At 42.7% G+C, this 26,142-nt stretch overlaps 2 protein-coding genes and 1 non-coding gene across 8 annotated transcripts; all 3 read left to right on the forward strand.

The window, feature by feature from the left end:
- The first annotated feature begins 356 nt into the window (after positions 1–356).
- Positions 357–3,940, forward strand: RPL18A (ribosomal protein L18a). 2 transcript variants are annotated; one of them, XM_062016025.1, is made up of 5 exons: positions 357–436; positions 882–1,061; positions 1,662–1,791; positions 3,270–3,379; positions 3,798–3,940. In XM_062016025.1, exons 1-5 carry the CDS (start codon positions 419–421, stop codon positions 3,888–3,890), a joined length of 531 nt encoding a protein of 176 aa, XP_061872009.1. In that variant the 5' UTR covers positions 357–418; the 3' UTR covers positions 3,891–3,940. The 2 variants fall into 2 exon arrangements, with proteins under 2 accessions (XP_061872009.1, XP_061872069.1); XM_062016085.1 differs by lacking the exon at positions 357–436 and adding an exon at positions 489–793.
- LOC133624724 (small nucleolar RNA SNORA68) lies at positions 2,374–2,505 on the forward strand. Its single transcript, XR_009818075.1, has one exon. It is a non-coding gene; the product is annotated as a small nucleolar RNA SNORA68 (small nucleolar RNA).
- Positions 3,941–5,523: 1,583 nt separating the features above from the next.
- On the forward strand, positions 5,524–25,267 carry KICS2 (KICSTOR subunit 2). 5 transcript variants are annotated; one of them, XR_009820750.1, is made up of 6 exons: positions 5,524–5,846; positions 8,013–8,301; positions 12,865–13,483; positions 14,314–14,440; positions 24,335–24,471; positions 25,108–25,267. XR_009820750.1 is itself a non-coding variant. In XM_062016936.1 (4 exons), exons 1-4 carry the CDS (start codon positions 5,612–5,614, stop codon positions 14,428–14,430), a joined length of 1,260 nt encoding a protein of 419 aa, XP_061872920.1. In that variant the 5' UTR covers positions 5,524–5,611; the 3' UTR covers positions 14,431–14,759. The 5 variants fall into 5 exon arrangements, 4 of the variants coding, with proteins under 4 accessions (XP_061872920.1, XP_061872926.1, XP_061872916.1 ...); XM_062016936.1 differs by lacking the exons at positions 24,335–24,471; positions 25,108–25,267 and having other exon boundaries at positions 14,314–14,759; XM_062016942.1 differs by lacking the exons at positions 24,335–24,471; positions 25,108–25,267 and having other exon boundaries at positions 14,027–14,403.
- Positions 25,268–26,142: the final 875 nt, after the last annotated feature.

Below are 26,142 nucleotides of genomic sequence, written 5' to 3' on the forward strand. Positions count from 1 at the left end.
GCACCGCGCCGGCTGCCATCGCCTGCGGCTTCCCCGCCACGTCCTCCCCGGCAACGCCAGCAGGGCCGGCAGGAGACGAAGTCACGCGCGGTCCGCTCTCATCCTACCGGTACCGGGAGCACGCACCGCTGGCTGTAGTGCGCGGGGCGCGGCGAGCTCCAGCTGCCAGTCTGGCCACCCGCCTCTCGGAGCAGGCGCCGGTCTCAGGCCAGCCCCGCAGCGGACACGCCGCCACGCTCGCCCGGAAGCCGGAGCCTGCCACCGGGAGGAGACTGACGGCCGCCTCCGCCAATCGTGTTCTCCCTTTAGCCAATGGGAGGCGAGGGCGGCTGGGGGCGGGGCCACTGGCGGGCGGGTGACGGGGGGCGGCGGCGCACGCGGCCTTTCCTTTCCTGCGGGCCGCGGTGGAGGCAGCGCCATGAAAGCCTCGGGCACCGTGAGTGAGGGCTGGGGACCGAGGAGCACGGCTGCGACCGGGATTAGGGCTGAGGTGGTGGCGGCGGCGGTTGTGAGGAAGGTGGTGGCGCGGGCTTGTGGCCCTTGAGAGCAGTCTCTGCGCGCCCGAGCGGCTCTGCCTGGCCCTTGAGGGAGACGAACAGCCAATATGGCGGCGGCGCCTCTCCCGCAAGACGCGTGGGGAGGCCGCGCTGCCCGCGGGCGCAGGGCCGTGACCGGCGGGCGGCACAGCTGGGCCCATGCAGCGATCTGCCGGGGCCGGTAATCTCTCCCTTCCCTTGGGTTGGCCTACTCTCGCCGCGGTGCTTTCCACGGGGTTGGACCGTCGCAGGTCGGGGTGAGGCTCGAGCGGGGGTGGCCCCAAGACTGCTGGGCCGGCGGCACGGAGCGGCTTACGCCTCAGCGGCCTATCTTTCGTTTTCTAGCTGCGGGAGTATAAAGTGGTTGGGCGATGCCTGCCCACACCGAAATGCACGACCCCTCCTCTCTACCGCATGCGGATCTTCGCTCCGAACCATGTTGTCGCCAAGTCCCGGTTCTGGTACTTCGTTTCTCAGCTGAAGAAGATGAAGAAATCTTCTGGAGAGATTGTGTACTGTGGCCAGGTGCGGGATTAAAAACCTAGGAAAAGTGGAGAGATTTGTAAGCAATTCCAGATGGTATATGTAAGGGAATGATATGAAATACTGTTATTGGAAGTAAGATTGAAATTCATTTATCCTTGACTTGCTGTGCAGCAGAATGCAAATCTGTTTTTTCAAAGTGTTACTATCTGTCCAATGATGTAAAAAAAGAAACTTCCCAGCACTTCAGAGTTAGGAACTAGTCAGTGCTGCTGTATAATTCTTCATGCTTGCTTCAGAGAGGAATATACCTTTTAAGAGGCATCGGGACATTCATAATCCTTGGAAATTAGATACTTACATGCTTACACTCCTTTACCTTGATGCTTAGAGGATGTTCTTCACAGCTGAAGTCTTGTATATATTTTTCTTTCCCCAGTGAATTACTAAAACCCTTCACTCTGCATTACCAAGACTTAAATGTAACCATGTTGGGGTGGAGCAAGAGAGCAAATAACTGTTTTTTACAGTAAAACTTAAAACAGTGGTTTTATTAGAGCTCTAAATATTAATTCATAAACTTGGAAAAATGCTGATGATGTGCTATCTCATAACTACTTTTGTACTCTCTTCTAATTCCAGGTGTATGAGAAGTCCCCTCTGCGGGTAAAAAATTTTGGTATTTGGTTACGCTATGATTCTCGTAGCGGAACTCACAACATGTACAGGGAGTACAGGGATCTGACCACCGCTGGTGCTGTCACTCAGTGCTGTAAGTACATGTAACTCTTTGAGGTATAACATGTCAGAACCAGTATATAAGTAGAAGATACATCTTAAACTGAGCATAAAGTGTGCCGACTCGGTCTTTGATATCTGAAACACTGGAAAAAGGGAAGTGGAGAGTTCCCATAGAAATCCATAGGTGTTTATTGATGATGTATGTGGTATTTTAGTCATTACCACTCTCTATACCATTTCCCTATCTGAAAGTACTTCCACTTCATCTTGGTGTTACTTTCTACAATTCTGGTACTGAATTTTGCTATACAAACCGAATTACATGACCTTTTAGGTGCACTATATTTATTGTTTGTAAATAACTTGAGTGTAACTTAGCAAGTCTTGTGGAGAGATAATTTCAGATATCACATGGACCATAATAGCATCTGTTCTCTGAAGTGCAAGTAAAAATAAAATAACTACAGGGTTAAAAAGGAAAGTGTTTTGCTCCAAGATCTCATTGTCTCAGTTTGAGGAGAATTAAAATTGGTCCTGATTTCAGCCTGTAAAGTGTAGCACTTGAGGCTGATGCTGTTGGTATTTTAATCTAAAAGTATTATAAACACAACAGAATGCACATAAAAACCCAAAGAATATTGTTCTTAATAATGATATTCTTGTCATGTGTGCAAATATTAAATGTATCTTGTCGCCTTTCAAAAGCTGAAGTGCTGTTGAAAGTGAAATTTAAGGTTCTACATTAACTTACTGTAATTCCTGATAATTAACGTGCTGAAGGACTGCTTAGTTTCACATGGTACAATGACTTTGCTTTTATGGTTAATACTTCTGACAGGTAAGTTTTTAATAGGTACCTCAGGTCTCCATGGGAAGTGTTGTAAACACAGTAGTATTTCAGCATAGGTACCTCAGGTCTCCATGGGAAGTGTTGTAAACACAATAGTATTTCAGCAGGCATATCTGATGGGAATTGCTGTGGACATCATGATGGCAAGGCACTGATTTTCACTGGAACAGCCTGTGTACAGAGGGATTCCTCCTGTTCTGAAAGCCTAAATGTATGGGCCAGATACCAGTTCATGTTTCCATTGCTTGTCAATTTTTCATTATCAATTTCAAGAAAAATTGACCTCAGATCCAAGCTTTACTTGCACTTTCCTTTGGGAAGGGATTTTTTTTTTTTTTGCAAGTTTGCTTGTCTTTCCAGTGATGATATTTCGGTGCTGATGCTGAATCACAGGTTTTTGGGGGGAGGAATAGTCCCATCTAGGTAGGGACTTTTGTAAGTGTGTACCTTCTTGAAACTGGGCAAGAAGAGTAAGACAGCACTTTCCTAGAGGTGTTCCAGGAAGAGGTTGCTGGTATGTGTTGTTCTGTCACGTTTCTGGCATTAATTCGGGCACTAAAACCAATGTGATTGAGTTGATCAGAAATTTTAAAAGTTGTAGCTGTATAAATATTTCCTGCAGAGATGATGGTTAAGATTTAACTGTTCTCTTGTTACAGACCGCGATATGGGAGCCCGTCACCGTGCCCGTGCTCACTCGATTCAGATAATGAAAGTTGAGGAAATTGCTGCCAGCAAGTGCCGCAGACCAGCGGTCAAACAGTTCCATGTGAGTGAACTAATTGTGTGGTGGCTGATGGGTCCTAACCTCACACTGGACTGGAAGGGGGCAACTCTTGGGTCTGGTACAGGTTAGCTTTGCAGGCAGAAGTAGGGAGGGAACCAATTTTGCATGCATGGGTTTAAGATGTTATATTGAGAATTTTAATGCTAGAACTGTTTATAAGAAAGTCAAGTTAAACCAAGTACATATTATTTTGCAGAAAACTTGCCTTTAATAGACTTTTCTTTGAAAAACAATTGCAGAGTGAAAGGATCTGTTAGCTTCTATGAAGTATATCTAATGTGTGGGTGCATTACTTCTCTGTACGTATGTTAGCAGTCGAGTATAGCTTAGCTACTTATTGCAAACTATGTGCTGTTGCTCATGTAATATCTGAATTAACGTTACACTGGTTTTTCCGCAGGATTCTAAAATCAAGTTCCCTCTGCCACACAGAGTCCTACGTCGCCAGCACAAGCCACGTTTCACTACCAAGAGACCAAATACTTTCTTTTAAATAAGAAATTGTGCTGTCAACTCTGTGTTGTAATAAAGGTCTTATTTGAACCTTTTGACTCCTGGATGTCTTCTGGAAACCGTCTCCTGCATAGCTAGGAGTCCCCCTTGCCACTCTTACTTTCTGGAAACTATTGGCAGCCTACCGTTTACAGCTGTGATTGCCTTGAAATGAGTGGATGTTTGAAGTGCTGACTTAGATTACCAAAAATATCCCATAATTAACCCAAAATTTTCATTACCAGCTTTCCAGGCTAGAGTAAGGCTGTTTTTGAGCAGCTAGGAAATCTAGCATTCATTTTGTCCCTCAGATGTGCTGAGTAAATACAGTTGAATTCAGGAAGGAGGCAGCTTTTTCTGCATGCAGAACTCAAAATTGTCAGCTGTAAGAGTAAAGACTTCCTAATGTCAGTTAAGGTACTTCAAATTTTAAGCACTTAAAGCAAAAACTTTAGTTTGAACCTGAACCTTTTCAAAGATATTACCAGCATTCTGAATTCACTCATGTATGCCTACAGGAGGTGCCTGCATGGAGAAATGGAGTGACGAAGCACTTCACAGCTTTATCTTTGATGTTGGACCAATTGTTCTGATGAAAATCAGTCCTTGTATCCAGACCCAATCCTTAGACTACCCTATTTCTAACATAATGCCCAGTATGAGAACTGTTGTGCTCACTGCAGAGTTAAAAAAGCTGCCTCTTACCTAAAGCTGTTCTTTGGTTCTTATTTTAGATGACAGCATATTTTGTGTATGCTGTGGACAAGAGGGAGGCAGGTAGCGTAAAGAGTACAGGGCTGGCCCAGAGAACTAATGCTGTGTTTTGTCAGTTTACAACAAACACAGGTGGTGTAGGGTGCTGAGAAATACTGTCTGGAGAGGAAACTGGAAATGTTTTATTAGTTTTGGAATACTTGGAAAGCTGTGTACAGAAGAAGTGTGTTGAATTCAGATGAGAATCTTGCTCAGTGAAAGGGAGGAAGCTGTTTCCCAACAGCAAGACCAGTCAGTGCTGCCACAAGACTGCCAGGGCCTGGTGGCCTTGTGGCTTAGCTTTGTGCTCTGCCTCCATCGGGAGCTGGCTCAGGAATCTCCTCTGTCCAAAACATAATAAAAAAACCCCAAAAAGATTACTTTAGACAGTCCATGATCTCCCAGTTGTATGGGAGGGGAAACTATAAACACCAAATGGAGAAGCTGGAGGAGCCCCAACAGGGTACACACCAAAGAGGAGGAATAAGGTCACCCACAAGACACTGGAACTTTCTAATTGAAAGAGCTATTTAGCATGAAAATAGCCTTCGGATTTAGGAAAAATAAATGTGACGGTGGACAAGAGCTCCTTAGATGAACCAGCAGAGGTGTGGCCAGCGTGGAAATCCCAATGCGCGCTGGGATACTGTCTAGCCGTGAGCCGGTGACCAAAAGCGGCTATGGCTCCTTGAGTCTGCCCTCGGGCCCGGAAGCCTCCGGTGCTCCGGGCTCCCTGCGTGTCGAGGCTCAGGCGCCGCCGGGACCCGCGGCCCCCGCTCCCCGCGCGCTGACAGCCCGCGCCCGCCACGTGACCAGAGCCGCCTCCCGCCGCCTCGCTCGTCACGTGACGAGGGCAGGCGCGTGGGGAGAGGCGGCGCGAGTTGCTTCCCTCACGCGGTGGCGGCGCCGGACCCGGAAGTGGTGTCCGCCGTGGAGGGGCCGGCGGCGGCGGCGGCGGCGCCGGGCGGGATGGGGGAGGCGATCCCGCTGGGCGCGCCGGTGCCGGTGGAGCAGGCCGTGCTGGAGACATTCTTCTCCCACCTGGGCATCTTCTCCTACGACAAGGCGAAAGACAATGTGGAGAAAGAGCGGGAGGCCAACAAGAGCGCGGGGGCCAGCTGGCTGGCACTGCTGGCCGGGCTGGCGCACCTGGCCGCCGCCGAGAAGGCCTACCACAGCATGACCTTCCTGGGCCAGAAGCTAGGTACCGCCCCGTCCCGCCCCTCTCCGCCCCGCCGGGAGGGGTCCCTCTCTGCCCCCGCGTCCCTCGGGCCCCTCGTCCCTTGCCCTTTCCGAGCCGCCCCTTGCCCGCGCCTGAGGCCGGTGCCGGGGGAGCGCGGCGCGGCCCGGCCCGCTCACAGCCTGCCCTGGGTTTCGCTCCGCGGGTGCCGGCAGCGCAGCAGGGAAGGGGCGGCAGCCGTAGGCAGCCGTAGCCCTGTGAGGTAATCTGCCAGCGGTAGTTGCACAGTGCTAAATGCCTGAGGACCCTGCTCTCAGCGAGGTGCATGTCTGCGCATCCGAAACGTAGATGCTGGGCCAGCGAGTGACCGCGGCCCACTGAGAAATGAGCGACGCCGTTTAGGCCGCTCCTAAGGAATAAACGAGCGTACAGGTAGCACAGGGGCTGTACATCTCTTTATTGGCAGGTAAGCTACCGACCTGCCGTTCCCAAGACTTATCCAGAAGGTTTTCTCTGCTGGCATGCTCTGGCTGAGATTCCACAGCTCAGTCAGATGACCACATGGTTTCAGCTTTTTCACATCACAGTTACAGGGCGTGATGTTAGAGCTGTGTATGTCTAAGTACTTGAGGCTGGAGATAGCCAGCTAAAAATTATTATTCATGTGGAATCTGCAGGGTCTCTGGAAGTTTTGTTAGTGATCTTATCTGCTTCTCACTCTCAGTATGTGAATAGCAAAATCCCAAACTGGCACAGGATGAGCTGTCGTCATGTTGCCCTCTGGGCAAAGCTGCTTATTTTCTCTTTGAACTGCAGACTGACATGGAAAATGGATCAAGGGATATGAGTCTGATGTGTGATGCAGCAAAGCATCAAGAATATACTGCTTTAGTGTTTAAGTGGTGACTTGAAACTATTTTATAAGAAGATCTTTACAGACAAAACTCTTTTATCTATAAAGCTGACTTTAAAAAGTGATTTTGGTGCTTACAGAAAGGATACAATTGACAGTGGAAAGGACAAAGTGTTGTTGGCATATTTAATGAGCAACAGCTATAGAAGATTCTTCATCCTGCCTGTAACCTGGGGACAACTTTTGGCTTAGGAAGGCAGCTGTTTAACCATGATAACCAATTCTCTGCCTTTCTGCCTCAAATTGATAAAGTCGCTTTTGAATATTATGTGTGTAAAATGGATATGGAAAGGACTACCCACCATTACAAAATTTATAAGCAGTTTCAAAGGGGAACCTGAATTTGGAGTCTCTAAAAGTTCTACAGATTCAATCCCTGTGATCCTTACTCTGCTGCAGCTGTTGAATGCCACAGCGGCACATAAGGCCATCTGTAAATAGAAATTAGGAATGAAGGTTAGTACCTTTGTACAGTCTTTTGGTAGCGTCAAAGTTAAATATCGCTTACTTTGACCCTCTACTTTTCTCCCTTTTTTTAAAAAATTATTTTTAAAATTCCTCATAGTGTTGAGCAGGGAGAGGAGAGGGAAGCACAGACCTTGTATTTTTTTTTCTTCTTCTCAGTTTTAGTTATGGATTAACTTGCACTGTGGTCTCACAGAGATAAACAGTGGTTGTTTTCCCTTTGAATCCCACTTTATATTGTGTAGGGACTGGAAGTATTTCGTATGTAGATACAAATGTCATGTGGCTCCCATTTAAAGGTTGCTTTGCAAATTTGAGTGCTTTATGATTGGAAAAAGTGTTGTTAAGGGAATTATCGTGAAAAGATCTGGAGTTATTAATAGGAGTGGTGATTATTAAAATTTCACAATGACTTGATTCTTCTGGCTTTCACAGTATTTCCAGGTCATGTGTCATAGTAGCAAATTTAACCGAACCCTTGTTTTCTGAAAGGTCACACCACAACTGAGGCAGATATGAGGTAGTTGAAGTTCTCTAGCAGTCCTTGGCTGCTGAAATATGAATTGGGACGAGTGTAACTTACACCAAAGTGCTTTATGTAATTTTATACAAATGCTATGTGTGGTTCAGTTACTTGCAGAATAATGCCCAGAAATTTGTTTCTTGATTCAAAAAGCCTCACCAAACTGTGATCAAACAACATTTGGGAATACCTAGGGGAAAACCAGTATGGTTATATACAGTTTTCCAGTATTGCTGTCTACCTTGTGTGTCCCTGGATTTTGGTAATACCTCCATATTTATCTGAACAGGTGGTCAGTCATTCTTCAGCCGAAAGGACTCCATCCGAACCATCTACACATCTCTGCATAATGAGCTGAAGAAGGTGGTGGCGACGGGTCGCAATGCACTAGGAGGAACAGCTCCTCACTTAGAAGAGCTGCTTTCTCACCTGTCTGAACAGCTGTGTTTTTTTGTTCAGGCTCGGATGGAAATTGCTGACTTCTATGAAAAAATGTACACGCTCAGCACCCAAAAGTTCATTAACTCTGAGGAACTGGTAAACATTTTGGAATCCATCTTAAAGAAATACAGCTCAAGGTCAGTGGCTGTTTTTTGGCAGTAAGTACTCAGACATATGACCTGTAATAAACGATGCTGAGGTTCAAAGCAAGCCTAAAGACTGTGCCGTCCTTTGACTGCTGAGCAGCACAGCCCCTTGCATGAATTGATGCATGAAGTGAATGTCGGTCAGCAGCATTGCGTGTGTAAAGTCTCAAAATATGACTCCTCTGAAGAAGCAAAATAAAAAAGGGAGAATGTTTCTGCTCATCGTGTTCTAGGAGCCATCTTCCCTTTTCCTTAATACTTGGCATGTTCATATGCAGCAGAGAGAAAGTGTCATTTTCTTATAAAAGATGTAAGAGTTCGTGTGCTTTTTCATTAGGAATAGAGGGAAAACAAGACTTAGTTCCATGTGGACTTCAGTAAAATTGATATGTAAATACATAAAACATATTTACTTGATAATTTTATTTTTAGACCAGAATACGTGTCTGCTTAATTCTAAAAGCTACACCATAGCTGTCTGGTCTACCTAGTAAGGTTTTGTGTTCTCTGACCAGTTCTCTTGAGAGATATTGGAGCCAGTGAAGGAGCACCTTTGAGTCTTTGGTCCCTGCCATTATGGTTTCTTGAAGTTAAGATCTAGTAGTTCCTGTTGCAAGAAACCCGGGATGTTTCTAAATGACTGGAGTGGGTATTTCACATCTAACACACATGAGCCTGTAAAGTGATGGCAGTTTTAGAAAAGAGAATTTTTGAATGCTTGTCAACAGGCTCAAATTCTAGCTCTTAATTTTAAAGCAAAACAAGATAGCCATTGTAGGAAATGAACTTTCAAATGTAGCTGAATTTTAAAAAAAAATCTTTACTAGTGAAATAATGTCTTAAGATGGCATTTGGGGAGCATATTTTGATGTTTTTATTTTTTCACTTAAAATTTTTGAAGTGTACACCTAGGAAAAATCAAAAGAATTCAGTGCTACTTTCTGACATTGCAAATGGAAGCACTATAGCTGACTTCCTTGGTATATTTTAAGGAATAAGTTAGCAACATTGTATTGCAGTTCACTTATTTGAAAGTCAAACCTAGTCTATATGATCTTACTAGTGGTTTTGGATTGGATTTTTTTTTTCAATTCTTGGTTTGTGAACCCTTGAAATGTTAGGGCTGTTATGAAAAATGAAACTTGCATCTTTTTTCCTTGGTGTACATTAGAATAAAGGGAGGCAAGTTGTTTGTTTAAAGTCGATTTATGTTGTACACTAACCATCACCATCTGTTCTTAACATGTGCTGAGTCAACTACAGTGTTAAAAATCCAGACCCCAAAGCTGGTAATTTGACAAAGTGACTGGAGACTGTTATGTATACAAAGTTTTACCAGGTTATTTAAATTTCAGTCACACATCTGTACTTCTGAGGAGCTGCTGTAACATAACTTCTTTAAAATATTAAGTAATGTCTCACTGGGAAAAATACCGGTGGTCTTGCTTTGGGTTAATGAGCAGTCTCTATGATGGAAGCATTCTGAGATGCTGTTGGAGCTAATTCAGTAGCAGCTGTACGGTCTTCCCCAGTCATGTACAGAATATATCTGAGAAAACTGAGGATAATGATATCTTCCTTTAGTCCTCTCTTTAGTTTCTTCACATCTCAGGTCAGTTTCTAGGGGCTGTTATGTTGATGTGTGCTGCTTGGAAGGCCCTTCTGATCTACAGTCTGTTGAACCTCTCAGGTGAAAGGTCATATAACCACGTCCTTACCCAGGCTCTTCCCTCTGTCAATGTATTCTTCACTTATAGCTGAGGATGTGTGTCATTATTTCAGCCAATTGGGCTAAGGCCAGGTAGGGCATCTGTTCTTTAGATAGGTTCTGGCCTTGCTTTCTTTCCTTTACACCTAAAAGCTGCTCAGGTAAATAACTGCCTGCTGGTAAAGGAATGACAGAATTAGTCGATTGTCAACAATCATGTCATATTATCTGCATCTGAAAAATCATGAACTCTTGAACAGTTTTAAGCTATGTTGTTACTACTTATTGTCCAATGTCCGATAAATGTCCAATACTGGACATTTTCCTGTTTTTCTATAGAATACAGCTGGATAAGTAACTTCTAGAATTTTTTAGCTGTTGGTTTGGATGGGATCTTAACTTCAATAGTTAACAGCATCAGAAGCAGGATCCTTTAAAAGCTTAGTATAAAATGAATAACTAGTAAACTTAATTTGATGTAATTTTTTAGTGTGTTAAATGGTTTTTGTCTAGTCAGCATTTTGTAGATACATACATGCATATGTAATCTATGGAAGGAAGTAAAAAGTTATTGAAATGTTGAAAGTATGTTGAAATCTATGTTGAAAAGTCTTCCTAGTTTACAAACCAAAACTCTAGCATCCCTCTGCTTTTGAGAATGGCTAGAGGGGAAAAAACCCATTTTTCCAGGGTGTTTTTAAGTTCTTAACACTCTGGCTTATTGGAATATGATGAAAACCTGTCTGCCTTGTGTGATACTGGGCTCAGTCTGATGCTTCTGTGTTATGAAACTTCATTACAGCAGATATACTAAGTACATAACCTGTTAGTTTACTCTGTAACTATATCAAGCTTCTCAGCTGTGACTGCAGCATATATTTTTGCGTTAAAGATGTTTATCAAATCCTGCTATGCAGTGAAAGATGGAAATTGCTATGAGCCATGAAGGAAAGTAGAAGTGGGAAGCCGATACATCATCATGTTAATCCAGGACACCTGGCAGTACTGCATTAGTATGAATCTTTTAATTGCTTTTAAGACTGAAGAATGATCTTCTTGGTCTTGACTGCGCCAAGTGTGCACTTGATGGGACTATGCAGAACAAAGTGCTGTATAATGCTTTCTCTTACCCCCTTCCCACACATGGCAACAAAATTCTTTTTCTGCTGAATCCCAAAACAATTGGAAATGTATAATGTTAAAATATATAGTATTGGAGATATATAATGTTGACTGACATTATACAATATATAATGTTAGCAGTCTATTATTTTTAATTGACTCTTGTTTGTTCAACAAAATATGTAAATATGCCCTGGACTTCTCATCCCACCAAAGTAGCCAATAAGCACTTTCTCTGATATAGCAAGTAGATAGGATGATTGCTGACTTATACTGTGTACAGAAAGTGGCTGGTCACCCAGCCTGGCATGCTTGCACGACATGGTGTGTCAACTGATTTGTGATATTCATCATTTCATTTTCCTTCAAATAAATTTAGACTTGCATCTTAAAGGGCACATCCTTTCAAAGTATGTATTATGACTATCAAAAAAAAAGCTTAAAAATAGTGATAAACTGACAGACAATTTTATCACTAGCCTAAGAACCGATGTTTTTGCAAGAGCTTGATGGAAACTCAAAGAAAAAATAGTCAAGGGAGAAGGGATGGAAAGCCTAAAATTCTCATTCTCCCTTCTGGTCCACAACAAAATCATCAAGTCTTGTCTTTGAACTATTGGTTGTTCCTTGTTGGAGACCTCTTTAAGGGTCCTAAATGCCTATTGGGGAACACATTTACTGAAAAAATCACTTCTGTCTTTGCTGAAGACTCGTTCTTTCTTAAGTTTTTAGCTTCTGTAACAATTTTGCACAGTTTGAATTAAGTATGTGTTTATCAATGATGTTACAAATTTACAAGTAATTCGAGTATCAAGGGAAGTAGACTGGATCTGTCTTTTTTTCCTGACGTTTAGAAAAAGTAAGGTGAGAAGAGAAGGCTATAGAACGAGTCTATAAAATTACATTTAAGTGAGATTTGTTCTAATAGTAGGAGCCCTCTTGTGAATAAGATGTGGAGTGGCACTTCTGCCTGGTAGTTGAGGTGGTGTTTGGTTGGTGTTTGTTTTTTTGTTGTTTTTTTTAAACATCTGTTAAATTGAGAGTTGATCTTGACCTGAATTTTCAGTGAGAGAAATTGATTGTGAACCATCATCATTGTGATACGATGAAATCCTGGCAAATGTTATTCCATCTCACTGCTTTTAGTATACTGAGGTTCAAAGGTTGAGATCTGCTTCATTGGTAAATACAGTTGGTCATGGTCCTATTGACTATTTTTTCTGTTACAATTTTACTGTGGGTTTAAAAAAAAAAAAGAAAAAGAAAATGAAAATCTCCTTATAGCTTCCCTTTACAAACAGCAAATTTATGACATTATTCTTTTGGTTTAACTCGATAATTCTAGAACAGCAGTAAGACATTGAGACCTGTTTTATCACTAGAAGGAATTTTGTTTCAAATTGAAACAAAACCACCTGAATTTAAATAGAAATGGTGTTAGAGTAGTTTGTGGATCAAGATAAATAACGATTGTTCTTAAACTGATCAAATGTAACTTTGATGGGAAATGTCTGACAGGTCTTTTTTTGTCAAGTGCAGTGCCATATGTTCATTAGAATATTTGCCTTAATTATGCTAAAAGAACTATTTTTTTAAATTAACAAGGTTATTCTTTGATTTACACTTTACTTTGGTCTTCTGTCTGTGAACTGACAAACACTATCTGATTATTTCACTGTTGTGTACAGCAATTCTCATGTCTTGACTAACGTTATTTTTTCTAGATTTCATCATCCAATCCTCAGTCCTCTTGAAAGCAGTTTCCAGCTGGAAGTAGATGTGCTTGCCCATCTCTTAAAGGCTCAGGCTCAGATCTCAGAGTGGAAGTTCCTTCCATCCCTGGTCAACTTGCACAGTGCTCATACAAAACTACAGACTTGGGGCCAAATTTTTGAGAAGCAGCGAGAGACCAAGAAGCATCTGTTTGGAGGGCAGTCTCAGAAGGCTGTACAACCTCCACACCTCTTCCTCTGGCTGATGAAGCTCAAAAACATTCTCCTTGCCAAGTTTAGCTTTTACTTCCATGAGGCCCTTAGTCGACAAACAACAGCATCTGAAATGAAAACTTTGACTGCTAAAACAAATCCTGATTACTTTGGGAAGATTTCCAGCTTCATCCGGAAGTATGATGCCATCAATGTTTCCTTGATTTTTGACAATCGTGGATCAGAGAGTTTTCAGGGACATGGTTATCATCATCCTCATTCTTACAGGGAAGCTCCCAAGGGAGTGGATCAGTACCCTGCAGTGGTGTCTCTGCCCAGCGACAGGCCCGTAATGCACTGGCCCAATGTAATCATGATTATGACTGATAGAACCTCTGACCTCAACAGTTTGGAGAAGGTAGTTCACTTCTACGACGACAAAGTCCAAAGCACATACTTTCTGACTCGCCCTGAACCTCACTTTACCATTGTAGTTATTTTTGAGTCCAAGAAATCAGAAAGGGACTATCATTTTATTTCTTTTCTCAATGAAATTTCACATTCCCTTAAGAACTCCAAAGCTTTTGCGAGCTTGAAGCCTGGATCCAAAGGGTAAAATACAAACCACTTGACAACCAAGTTGTCAAGGCAGTATGGCAGCCCTGGGGGAGCTGTAGCTTTCCAGGATTACATAAATTTGTGATTCTCAGAGTCTAATTAAAAGGAATAATTATTTTTAATGTTATAAGTATTTTTTTTAAGCTAACACAAACTTAAAGTGTATTGGGGATGTACTGAGTGGGATGACTTAATTGTGGGGTGCTAAATGGCCACAGTAGGATTTCTTTTGGTGTTTTCAATTTTCAGTATGATTTATTTTTTCAGTCCACAACTTTGTTGCCTGTGTCAGAAAGGAATATGTGCACTTTATCTTAGTCTGATCCTTGACTGTCTTTTACAGAATTTATTGAAAATACGGTGAGAATGGAAGATACTATCTTTTCAGAAAACCTGAAATTGCCTGAAAGGAATGATTTCTGGGAACTAGACACTGATCTAAGGGAATATTAAGGGAACCTGCAAGGATGCATTTTAAATAAAAATATGATAATCACAAAAGGCACTATTGTTAAAACTAACTTAATTTTCAAATGCTTAAAAATGGTAATTGAGATCCCCGACCCTTCCCATTAAGCACGAGTCTCTAATCTGACCATCCAGTCTCATTAAGCTTTGTCATTGCTCCAGAACACAGGCTGGGACGTGAAAAGCTGCAGCACAACCTGGAAGGCAAATGGTCACTGGGATGCCGTGACATATGTCAGTACCAGTCTCAGCTCAGATGAACTTACAGAGACAAGCTGAGGTTGAGCAGGTATTCTGGAATCAACAGCTCCATGGAAAGAGCAGAAAAGCTCTTTTCAAATGTTATTTATGTCTGGCTAACTATCATTACTATATACTAGTGTTTTCTTTCTGTTCAGTTTTAAATAGTTTCACAATTAAGCCAAGTGACTTGGGGAATTTGGATTTCAATATATAGCCTATGCAGTATGTTTACCTCATTCTAAAATGTCTCTTTCACCACTTCTAGGCTGCAGGTTTGGAAGAAATATGTATTCTAGTTACCTCGAAAGTGCTTTATTTCGGAAATCCGTGTTTCCAGATACAATAAAAGGGTTGATTTGGCTGCACCTGTAGCCTTATATCGCATGATTCTTCTGACTTAGCTATGCAGAGCTGTTGTGCAAGCACTTTCACAGGAATTCAGGACTGATACGGGTCTGCTGTGTGATATACGTGGGTGTAGTAAAGATCTTTAGTTGGTACCATGTGAGATACAACATGGTTTGTTTTAAAAGGGAATTGAAATAAAAATGTTGGTATTTGTGAAGACAAACATAAAAGATACCACTTTTATTGATTTCCTGGCGCTCCTACAAAAGGTTGTGGTAGCTTGTCTTTTGCTGCAGTACTGATTTGTTTACAGTCACGTATGCAAGTTCTGTTCTCGACATGCAAGCTCTGACTTTCCACCTTGTGCTAAATAGGCCTTCCATGCATTGCTGTAGTTAGCTGCTGGCCTGTTGTGAGTAGCTGCGCTACTGCCTTTCACCTAAGATTTTAGTCTCACTGCAGTGTTGCGCTCAGAAGTTTAGAATCTGCTCATTGCCACTGGAAAATTAACTGCAGTTGCAAATATACCAGCAACTAGAGAGCACCTGAGTGTAACAGTTACATTTTGCAGCTTGATTTGCCTTTTTAATAGGACAAAGTTGCTAATGGCAGTAATGAGTTTGCTCTCCTCTATGGCATGGTGACCTTGTAATAACATTGTGCTGTGACTTCTCCAGCCTCAGTAACAGAAAAGAGGCTGTATCCAGAACTCATTTCCAGTCTTCAACGGTGTAATAAAGTGTTGTACAAATTTCATTTGCCTCTACAGTATTTCCCTCTCCTGCTAGCTATCTGTGGGAAAGGGGAGAGGAGACTGAGGGAAGAGATTGTGTGTGGGACAAACACCTTCCTCATCTCTGAGTGGCAGGGGACGTGTTGGAAGAGGTGAAGAAGAAATCTGTCGCCCTTTAGAGCAAACTAACAGCTTTTACCTGAAATGACTGGAGGCTGTTCCCAGTGTTTTTTGGGGGGAGAGGAGAAGGAGTTGACTGTTAGGAGATCTGGTCGTTCACGCTCTTGCAGCTGGTTTTTTTTTGTTTAGATTTTTTTTTTGCATGGTTTCTCTGGGAATGGGAAAGGGATGCTAGATGGTGGTTCTGGGCAGGAGGTGGTGAGATTTGCATTGCACCTCTTCATTGCTGGGGTGGTTTGCTGTGATTTCTTCAGATGATTGTAGGGAAAAGGCCAGAGGAGCCATCTGACTTGTGGGTAAGAATTTCTGAATATTGAGGTTGATGAAGAACCGAAGGGAGCCATAACCATTTCTCTAATGATGTGTGAGAAAGGGAGAGAATGGGAGAGATGTGCAGGCAAATGATGGAAGAGAATTGGGTGCTGGGGAAACTTCTGTGGTGCTGTCTCTGGTTTTCAGAAACCTGTCCCTGAGACTCTCTACCTCTCAGCCGTAACACAAAGTGGAGAGCAGAAAATCCAGGCTGTAGGAGAGAGTTTGGATGAAACCTGCAGCTGAAGAGAAGTTACACTACAATTGCTATCAAATATCAATCTTTCAGACTTGAGGTGTGCTATGACCAAAAATTAAGGATGGAGGCTGTGTGAGTACATGTGATGAACAAATACTTACAGATTTGTTAGCTTCATGCACACTTAGGCGAAGTTTCTTATTTGATGCTTTGAGGAGTTAATGTTTTAAATGACAAAAGAGGTAATGAGGAGACCAAATTATTGACAATGTGGAACTGTCTAGGCCAGTAATGAAAACCTCTGTAATTAAGGGGAGGAACATGTCTGTGGAGTAAGTAAAGATAACCAGAAACTCAGTAACTGAAAAAAAAAAAATTAATTGGGAACTTTGGTGCTGGAAAGACTGATCAGCCTCTTTAATATAAGAACTGGAGAACAAATGCACTTTTGTTGAGCTGGGCAATAACCCACCTGTCAGCTTTTCCCTTCCACCAATGCAGCTAAGCAAGATTGAATGTCCTAATGTATCTTGAAAATCTTGTGTAAATGATTGCTTTAAATGCAAGATGTAAAGATATTTATGATAACATAATGAAAGCCAACTCTTCCAGACACATTTAAAAACAGATACTGAGATTTCATGTTCTTGGTGCCACTCAGATTGCTTAGAATAGCAATGTAGAGGCTTATGTTGTAGGAAATTTCATATACTTCATCACTTACTTGAGTCCGTGAGGATTTTGGCAGAACATTTAATTTAGTGTTTGCCTTGAATGTGGATTTGACAGCAAATGTATTCTCAGATCTCTTACCTATTTTGTATTTATGTCTTGTAAGCTGTTTTACATGCGGTCTTCAGGGGTTTTTTTTTCTTGAATAAAACATCTTTTCTTCCCCTCCTCTCTTTGCATAAAGACAATACAGGGAATGGAAACTGTTGTTGTATTTTGTATTGTGCTGCAAAGGACTGGAACATACACATTGTGCACATAGTATTCAGATTTTAATGGTCTAAAAGTAACATAAATTCCTGGTATCTATTTGAATATAAACACTCAGTGTTTCTCTAATTCACTTTAAAAAAATCTGCTCTGTAAGTGGAAATAATTTTATGGCACTCTTCCAGTTAATTACTGCTCTGATCCACTCCCCTTCATACATAAGCCTGTTGAGACACTTGTGATCATTCTAGTTGTTGCTCTGTATTTAATTATCTTAGCCTTCCTTGTGTATGTGTCGGTGATGCCTGCTGCCTTTTACCGCACTGGCTCCCGATCTTCTCGTAACCAGGCTCTACTTAAGAAAATCAGCTGCGTGCTATGCTTCATTCCTCAAGTTCTGGGTTTTATCCCAGTATCTACAACCCTTCGTCTTGCATAAGAAGAGTGTCATACAGCGTGGCTGGTCCAGGGCTTGCAGTTAGCTCTGTGGTTGCTTCCAGAAGTGGTGGCACTAAGCTAACTAGCTTGGCCCAAACTTCGGTGTTTCTGCCCTGGTTTCTTCAGGAATCTGCTTTTCCTGAAGACACAAGCCAGCCCTGCCCAGGTGGAGCCAGCCGAGCCCAAGCACTGCTCATTTGGTTGGGCTCTGCCGCAGCCTCAAGAGCAGTAAGTTGGTGTCCTGCCCGCTGGGGACAGCTGTCATGCTACTTGGCAGGGGTGGCCTGCGGACTGCTGATGTGCTGAGGCTGTTTATGGGGAAAAGCAGGAGAGGGACTGGGAATGGGAATGCTGATGGACAGCAATAGCGTAATGCTTCACAGAGCAGGCACCAAATACATCAAATGCGAGATGGAATGGACTTTGATTTCCTGTTAGTGAAGGACTGATTAAAAGATAAACCTCCTTTGGAGGCTGGAGGTAACGGATTCTTTTGCCATGAAAACACCAAAGTCCTTGGCCTGTTTTCCTCTCTTATGCATGTGTGCTTTCAACACATTGCCTGACTAACTTTTGTAATTGCTATGGAGCTTTTCTGGGAGAGTTTGCTCGTTTGAGTTGAGTTTCCACCTGGCATTGCAGCTACTGGGTTTGTGGTAGGGTAACTGAGCTCTCCACTTTGCAGCTGGGACTTGACCGTGCCCAAGCTGTGCATGGCAGCGGTAAGAAGAGCCAAATGCAGAAGAGAAGGCAGTTTGCTACAAGATGGGCTGGGGTGTGGATGGCAGCTCTGGGAAAAACAGGCACAAAAGGACTGCAATGCAGATAGACCGTGAGCAGAAGGTTCTCGTTGGCCCCTCTGCTTTGCTGGCCTAATTTTGCAGGAATCTCTGTAGATTTCATACCCTGCGAAAGCTGCGCTATATCCCACCTGTAGCTGCAGCTGCTGGGTTTATGTGACTGCTGTAAAATAACTACAACTATTTCCAGGATGACAGTGTTCAATCTTTAGGTACCAGCAATCTTGGCAAAGCAGCTGTTTTTGAACAGCTGATTAAGACAGGCTTTGCTGTATCTCATTTTTAACTGAGATGTGCTGCTGTGATGTTACGAGCTAACGTCTGAAGCTTCAGAGCAGTGCAATGTGCTTTATTTGTGCAGTTCACGGCTGATCAGATAAAATATTTAGCGATACTAAAATTTGGCTCTGTGGAGTGTGCATCGTTTGCTACTAAAGTACTGAGAAGTTTTTTAGTGTGTGCAAGTAAATTCCTCAGGTTAGAGCCATAAAGAGGCAGGATTACCATACTGAGTTACATTTTCCTGTGGGGAGGATGATGTGGTCCTTGTCCATACTGGTCAGATACAAAATGAGGAGGGCCAGTGGGAGATGAGGGGCACTTGTGTCAGGCTGCATTCCCAGTCTTTGGTTTTGTTCTGGAGTTAGGCCTCTTTGGCAATGCAGGCAGAAGAAACATCGTCTCTCATTGTATGGAGGAACCTGATGATCTCTTTAGCATTTACTTAGTAAAATATCAGACCCAAGTTCAATACTGTGTATGACCAGGGAAATCCAAGTTGACGTGTCTCTTCTCCCTTCTCTGCATGTTTGTACAGATGTTCAGCAGAGCCTCCAGGTATTTCCCTGCTCTCTCATGTGAGAACCAGGTTTACTGTCCCAGGGCCTGTTACTTCAAAGTCTTTCTGGAAAGTGCCACAGTTTCAGCTGCATGGCAGGGGTTTACATCAAACACAAGAACACGTATAGGGCCATTCTTTTGGCAGGTGGAGGATGAGAGATTAACTGCCTGAAGAGGAGAAACTCACCTGTTTTCTGGGTGGGTGCAGCCGTCACTGGGCAACCATGTGAACAGTAGGGAAAGGACTATGGCCTTCAGCGGGGGCAGTGGTGGCTGCTGCAGCCTTGGGTTGTGTGTCCTACCAGTGTGTTTGCTGGATCTGTGAGTGATGCTTCTCCAAGGGCTCTTGGGGACTGTGAGAGATTCTGTATCACCTGGAGATAAAACTCCAGGAAGACAGTAGACTTAAAGAGTGAAAACTAAAGTTACAAGACCATGCTTTTCACCTGAGGGCTCAACATTAGACTTCTAGTGGGACAACTGAGGCTACTTTTGCCCTCATCAGTACAGCTGGACCATGTCCCCGTCCTGAGAGATGGCAGCACTTGCCAGAGGGATGGGGTGAGTGGTTCTGAGCACTAATAGGTTTAGCCTTCTACTTTGAATCTGATGTGCAAGTCTATCCAGACTATTTTTAATTAAAGAGTTGGCTGATTATTTTCCATTATGAGTGTTGGAAACCTTTAAGTAGAGCTTGCCTTCAAATAAAAGCACCTGGAGCTCTGATGTGACCCAGAGACTGCAGAATGTGGATGTCGGTTCAGCACAGCTAAGGAAATTGCTGTTTGCAATTTTTCTACCATTTCTTAATGCATAAGATTAATATGTTAAACTACGGTTTTGCTTCAGTAAAGCAGAAAAACTGCCACTAGAGGGTAGTGTTAACACAAAAAGAAAAAGTAATTTTGGACTCTCCCTGGGATAAAATAATTCATACTCTCCTACATACTTATAAACGTAAAATAGGATTTACTGCTCTAGTCAGATTTGTTTGAGTCTTGTTGGCTTTTTTTCCCCATGGAGTGATTTATGTAGTTCTCTTTCAGCTGTAAATAGCAATAGCAGGTATCTAGTTTCATACTTTAATGCATATATGAATACTGAAATGATGTTGTTTCGTCTTCTTTTCATGGGACTTTTTATTGAACTGCAAAAAAAAACCCCTCTAAAAAGGCTTTTATGATTTTTTCTGTTAAAAACTACCCATTCACTTAAAATTGCATTCCATTTTAGAAAAGCTAGTAGGGTTTTCTTTTTTTCTTCCTCCTTCCTCTTTTTTCCTTCCTAAACAGTGGGAGAACTAAATTATTTTTTACCAAGGCAGTGCAGTATGATTGAGTGACTGTTTAAGTCCATTTAGGGAGCCTCAGGCTGGAGGTTAAGCCTCACACAAAGTAAAAGGGTTTTAATAGTCTAATGTGGCAGAGCTACTGTGGTATATAGCTACACAGCATATATATCTGTATCTATGTTATACAATATATGTTGTATAAATATGGTGTAAGCATCTATAGTTTTTTTATACATATATATAATGTACATGTTATGTATGTATTTCATCTGGTGGTATGTCTGTGTTTGCTATGTTGCTATGATGTATATGTATGTATACAACACCAGCCAAAGTGAACCATCCCAGGGCTGGGGTAGTACACGGTGAGGATGACTGGTCCCAAGGTGGGTGACTGGCTCAGGCGCTGGGGCTGATACTGCTGCAGTGCTCTGGGCCCTCTCGAGTCCCATGAGATACTGCTGGCTGTGCTCAGGCATGAGGGTTGTGGGCAGGTGCCTGTGCAGCCCCACTGCTGCCCTTTGGCACTAAAACTGAGGAGTTTCACCCATGCTGCAGGCTGCATCAACCCTGAGGAGAAGCTGCAGGAGGCAAAGAAGGAATGTGAGATGCAGAGGAGAAGTGGAGGGGACCCGAGGGCTGAGGCTGTTGCAGAGACCTCACCCTCTCCCAGCAGTTGACCAAGTGGAGACCTAATTTCATGGCACTTTCAGCGTGACTGATACACACAGGGTGGATCTGCAGTGTCTGGCAGGGACACAGGCTTGCTGTGCCCAGGAGCCAGGTGAGGATGCTGCTCCTGGGCTGTGAGGGTCCCCCCAGTCTCCCACCACAACTCCAAACATACTGCATCCTCTGTGCTGACTGCCAAGCTCACGCGTTGCCTCTGCTTCACCTTCTGCCCCTAGCTGGGGTCAAAACCCAGTAACAATTGTGTTTCTTTTTCCTTCTTCTGTGTTGGAAGATAGCTGGAGGAAAGGCCTTATCTCACCACGAACTTTTGAGCTTTGATGTGATCTGAGAAGTGTTTGTGGGTGTTTCCCCTGCTGCTGTTTTACATCACGCCAACTGTGCCAGGGAGGCAGCAGCCCGGCCCGAGCTGGCCTGGTAAAGTGACAGTCGGATGGGGTTTGGTGGTGAGCAGTAAACACATTCTTTCACTGTGACGATACTGAAATCATGGCTCTTCAGGGGCCAGGATGGTGCCTTTGAACTGATACTGAGACTGCGTGGGTGGGATGCAAATGCAGCGTGTAAAGCCACCCTGTGGTGCACTGGTTTAATAGAACAGATTTTCAATGACTCATTGGGAAGATGAAAATTTTCAACTCATATTTAATTTTAGCCTGATAAATCACTTAGAGGGGGAAAAATAAAGCAATAGTAAAATGCATGAAATTGTTCTTCTGGTGGTGACTTGAGTTTGGAGAACTAGCAATGGTGAGGAGCTTGGCGACCAGCATGGGCCCAGGAAACATGGAAGAAGGTTAGATTAAACTACAGAGAAGGACTGGGTTGGGACCAGCTGTGGGTCAGAGTCGAGTGCCTGGTCATGGTGGCTGGCAGGCTGGCCACTATGCATGTGGTTAAAAACTAATAATGTTCAGACAGTTACTATGGCAATGATGTAGCACGAGTTGTCATGGTGACAGAGCAGAGTTTTTCATCATGTTTTCAGGAGGGTGATGGGTGCTGTTTTAGGGGGGCTCTGAACTTGACCAGTCACCTTGTATCTTTTTCCTTGATATAAATACTGCAGTTGGTGAACATATCTGTCCTTCCAGTACCTGGTTTTCTGCATCCCAATGCTGTATTTTTCTTTCACGTTTAGAAAATAAAGAACAGCTCTGGTAAACCATGAGTTGTTGGACCTAATCCAGTTATGTGCACTATTATACAAGGTGTGTAAATAAAACATAGTTCTGGTAGTGCGGCTGTTTCCAGATGCTTCCTTAATCTGTGTGTGCTCTTGACTTCTGTGTCTGCCTGCAATAAAATTCAATAGGACGTTGGGTGCCCATTTGGAAAAATAATTTTAAGCTGATCTGAGGTAAGTTTGCTTCAAGTACTCCCTTTTAGTACAGAATAATGTATGCTCTGCCTTGGAAATACATCTTTTTATAATACATATTTTGCTTTCCTTTCCTTCTCAGGCTTTAAGAGCAATACGTAATCTTTTTCCCTTACTATGCATCAATTCCTCCTTGTCAGGGCCTTTTTCCTACAGGTCAACAGGATAACTACATTGTATGTAAATGATACTGCTTCCAGCGGCTCTTTCCTTCAGATAGCTGACTTCACTCCTGTTTCACCCCTATAGAAGCCAAGAGCATACCTATCAGCTCTGTCTTATGCATTGTGCAAGAAGGTAAACTTCTGGAGTGTGGTGCATAGTCAATTTGATTCAAGATGATGACTGTTTTTCAAAACCAAAACATTCTGCTCATAATCTACTTTCAAAAATCCTTAAACCCTTCATTACATGTAAGTTTCTCTGCTAAACCATACACTTCAAAATGAAGCTTGAAAAAGTGACTTTAGTGGTGTTTCACAACAAGACTTACGTGCTTTCATAAGCTGTCACTTGCAGGCACCAGGGAGTCTGGGAAATGGAAAAGCTGAAGTTGGACTGTACAACTTAATAGCACTGATATTTCATAAGTGTCTTAAATATTTTATTTAAATATGTCTTGTGCTTTTTAGCAGGTAGATTTTGGACGTGCCAGCAGAACTGTATTTATTGCCAGGGAGCACAGGAAAAAAATTGTGTCAGAAACATCTTGGAATTTGGATCTGTATAGTGCTGGGTTGGGATCTGGGTTGTGCTTGAAGCTGTGTAGCTTTTGGTTAAAGAAAATAATCACAATTATATGTTTCAAGTCCTTTTTGCTTTAAAACCCACCTGGATGTGTTCCTGTGTGACCTGATCTAGGTGGATGTGCTTCTGCAGGGGGATTGAACTAGATGATCTCTAAAAGTCCCTTCCAATCCCTACCACACTATGATTCTGTGATTCTACTTGCACTTGCAGTGTGCTTCAGTGTATGACTGATGTGAGGAGCTCCCACTGGCCACATGTGCTGGAGGGCTCATTGTAGTTCCTCTAAACAAAATGTAGCTTTTACAGCATCACTGAGGCATCTACAGATGACTTTTTTTGTTGTTTTTTTCTCATATTCACAGTTTTATAATTACTCTCAGAAGTGGTGTTCAGAAACTCACTGGGCTATGTGATTCCTGTCTGTTTAAGCACAAAAATGCAGCCTCTGGGTGAGGTAAACTCTCAGCTGCAAGTTGCTGGGAAGCCCTGAGGTTACCACTGTGTACTGGTCCTATTTTTACAGACTTCTTTGGATATATCCTGAGGTCCTTGTTAGACATGCAGTACAGAGCTGCATGAATGTGTAGTCAAGTGCAGTGCAACCTTTTTTGCTTGCCTTCTTAACACAGGCTTCTCAGAGACATTAGTTGTACAATAAACTGTAAAATATCGGGGAAATGTTGCTCTACCTCGTTAAAGATCTTGCAAATGTAACACTTCCCCTGTAGTGTCTCATCTTTCTGCTTTTCATAGAAAATATACTGTGCTTTTTCAAGTGCTGGACTCAAATCCAGAGCCTCCTTGGGTTATCCCATTGATATGAAATATATTCACAAGGTGGGGGGCCTATGCAGTGCCCATCTACTTCTTCAGGTGTTTCATCAGCCCTGGAAGCCATTCAAAACCTCCCTAGATAGTCCCTGCTCTCCACTAGGATCTGCTCAATCTGCTTTTGTTTGGCTTAATGCAAGTCTGTGGTCACAAATAAATGAAGTATGAAAGACTTCATGGGATCTTTATTTGGATATTTATTCAGGCATAAACTGTGATGTGAATCCAGCTGTGTCCCAGATCCGGTGACGCCAGCGAGTGAAGATTTGTAAACTGCATTATTGTTCTGCAGATATATTATTGTGAATGGTTGTTGGCAAGTGACCTCAAGAAGTCTCATAGGTATGGTGTTTCTTTTCTTTCCTAACTTACCAGTCTTTCTGATGATAAAAGGAAACTGACTTTTGAAATAATGATTAACTCTGGTGTTATGTTTGTATAGATTAGGAGATTTATGCCCAGACTTGTTGAGTACTCTCTCCCCTCTCCCTCCCAAGTGAAAGACACAGTATCTGTCACCATATCTTGAGAGGTGGATTTAACTCTGTTCAGCTGCTGTAAAACTTAAAAGCTCACTGGGATGAGGAATATTGTTTGAAGTCACACTAGTAACTTATAGCAGAGGCTGCTCACAGGATTAGAGGATGCACAAGCCTGCTAATGAGTAAAGCTGTTGTTTATGAGCACTGAGGGAACATTTCAATGATGTTAAACTCACTCTAGCAGATACAGTCAAACCACTCACCTTTTGGGAAAGTATTTATTTTCAGGGACAGCACTGGTTCAGAAACTTGTTCTCTCTCTACAAGGGTGGCTTATGAAATTGCTGCAAACATTTTAATAGAAATCTCTGATGAGTCAATGTTTGTTTTAGAGATTTTTCTAAGATGTTACAAGAATTATTATAGTCAGATGAGTGGAGATTATTTTCAACAGCAGTAGAACTCTGTCAATCTGTACATCACTGCTTCTTTACAGAGCAAAGAGTGTTAATGATATGCTGCAGCATACTACAAAGAGCCAATAAAAGAAACTAGCATTATGGCCCAATCTTTTTCCTTCCCTGAAAAAAGTCAAGCAATAGACAATGGACTTTTGATGCTCTGCAATGAACATATTGCAGAATGCTGCCTGATAAAATGCAAAGAATGTCCAGGAGGGAGAAGTTGGCATCAACGTGAAGGTAACTGGGCTGCTCATAAACTAGTTTTGATGGTGGGAAACATATGCACTGCATCAAAAAGGATTTCAAATTTCAATTTCAGCCTTCCTAAATGCAAAAATAAATGTATATCCATAAACCACCTGAGGAATGTTATCCCTGTTTGATGGATCTGTCCTCCTGTGCTCCGGCTTTGTGGTAGGGATGTGAAATCAGTTTGTATGTGTGTGTTTGTGGGTGTATGTAGTGGAAACTTGAATGAGAAGTGAAGAGCTATCGATCTTACGCTTGCAGGGATCCAAAAGTAATTGGTTGCACAATAAATGCGAGAAGTGAAAAATGATGTTGTAGCAGTTTAATCAAGTGGCTGCTAAAAAAATATATCTATGGGGATTATTTCTCTATAAAACACTGTAAGAGTCCAGCGAGGGATGCTTGATGTTCATGGTTACATTTAAAAGAAAGTAGTTTCAAAAAAGTGATGTTGGTGAAAAAGTCAGTGGCTGCAGGACGTTTGCGAACTATGGATGATTAAAAGCTGGAGTTTAAAAGCCTGTGAGTTTCCATCCCTTCCTGAGGTGCTGTGACTCAAAGGAAATGTGCAGGAAAGCACAGCATAAAAAAAGGTTAATGTTTTAGATAGGTAAGAGCTGAGAGTTTTGAGTTTGAGCTAAGACTTGCCACTAATAAGAGTGTCACAAAACCATCAGTTTATATGGCTTATATTTCACTGTGTGAACTCTTTCTTCTCGGGGTCCTATGGAGCAGAGGGCAGCGTGCAGTGTTGGAGGAAGGGAGAGCAGTCGAGGTTCAGTGTCCTCAGATCGCTGAGCTGAACTCCCTAAATAAAA

Source organism: Colius striatus, chromosome 1 (assembly GCF_028858725.1).
Source record: "Colius striatus isolate bColStr4 chromosome 1, bColStr4.1.hap1, whole genome shotgun sequence".
Classification (NCBI taxonomy): Eukaryota; Metazoa; Chordata; class Aves; order Coliiformes; family Coliidae; genus Colius; species Colius striatus.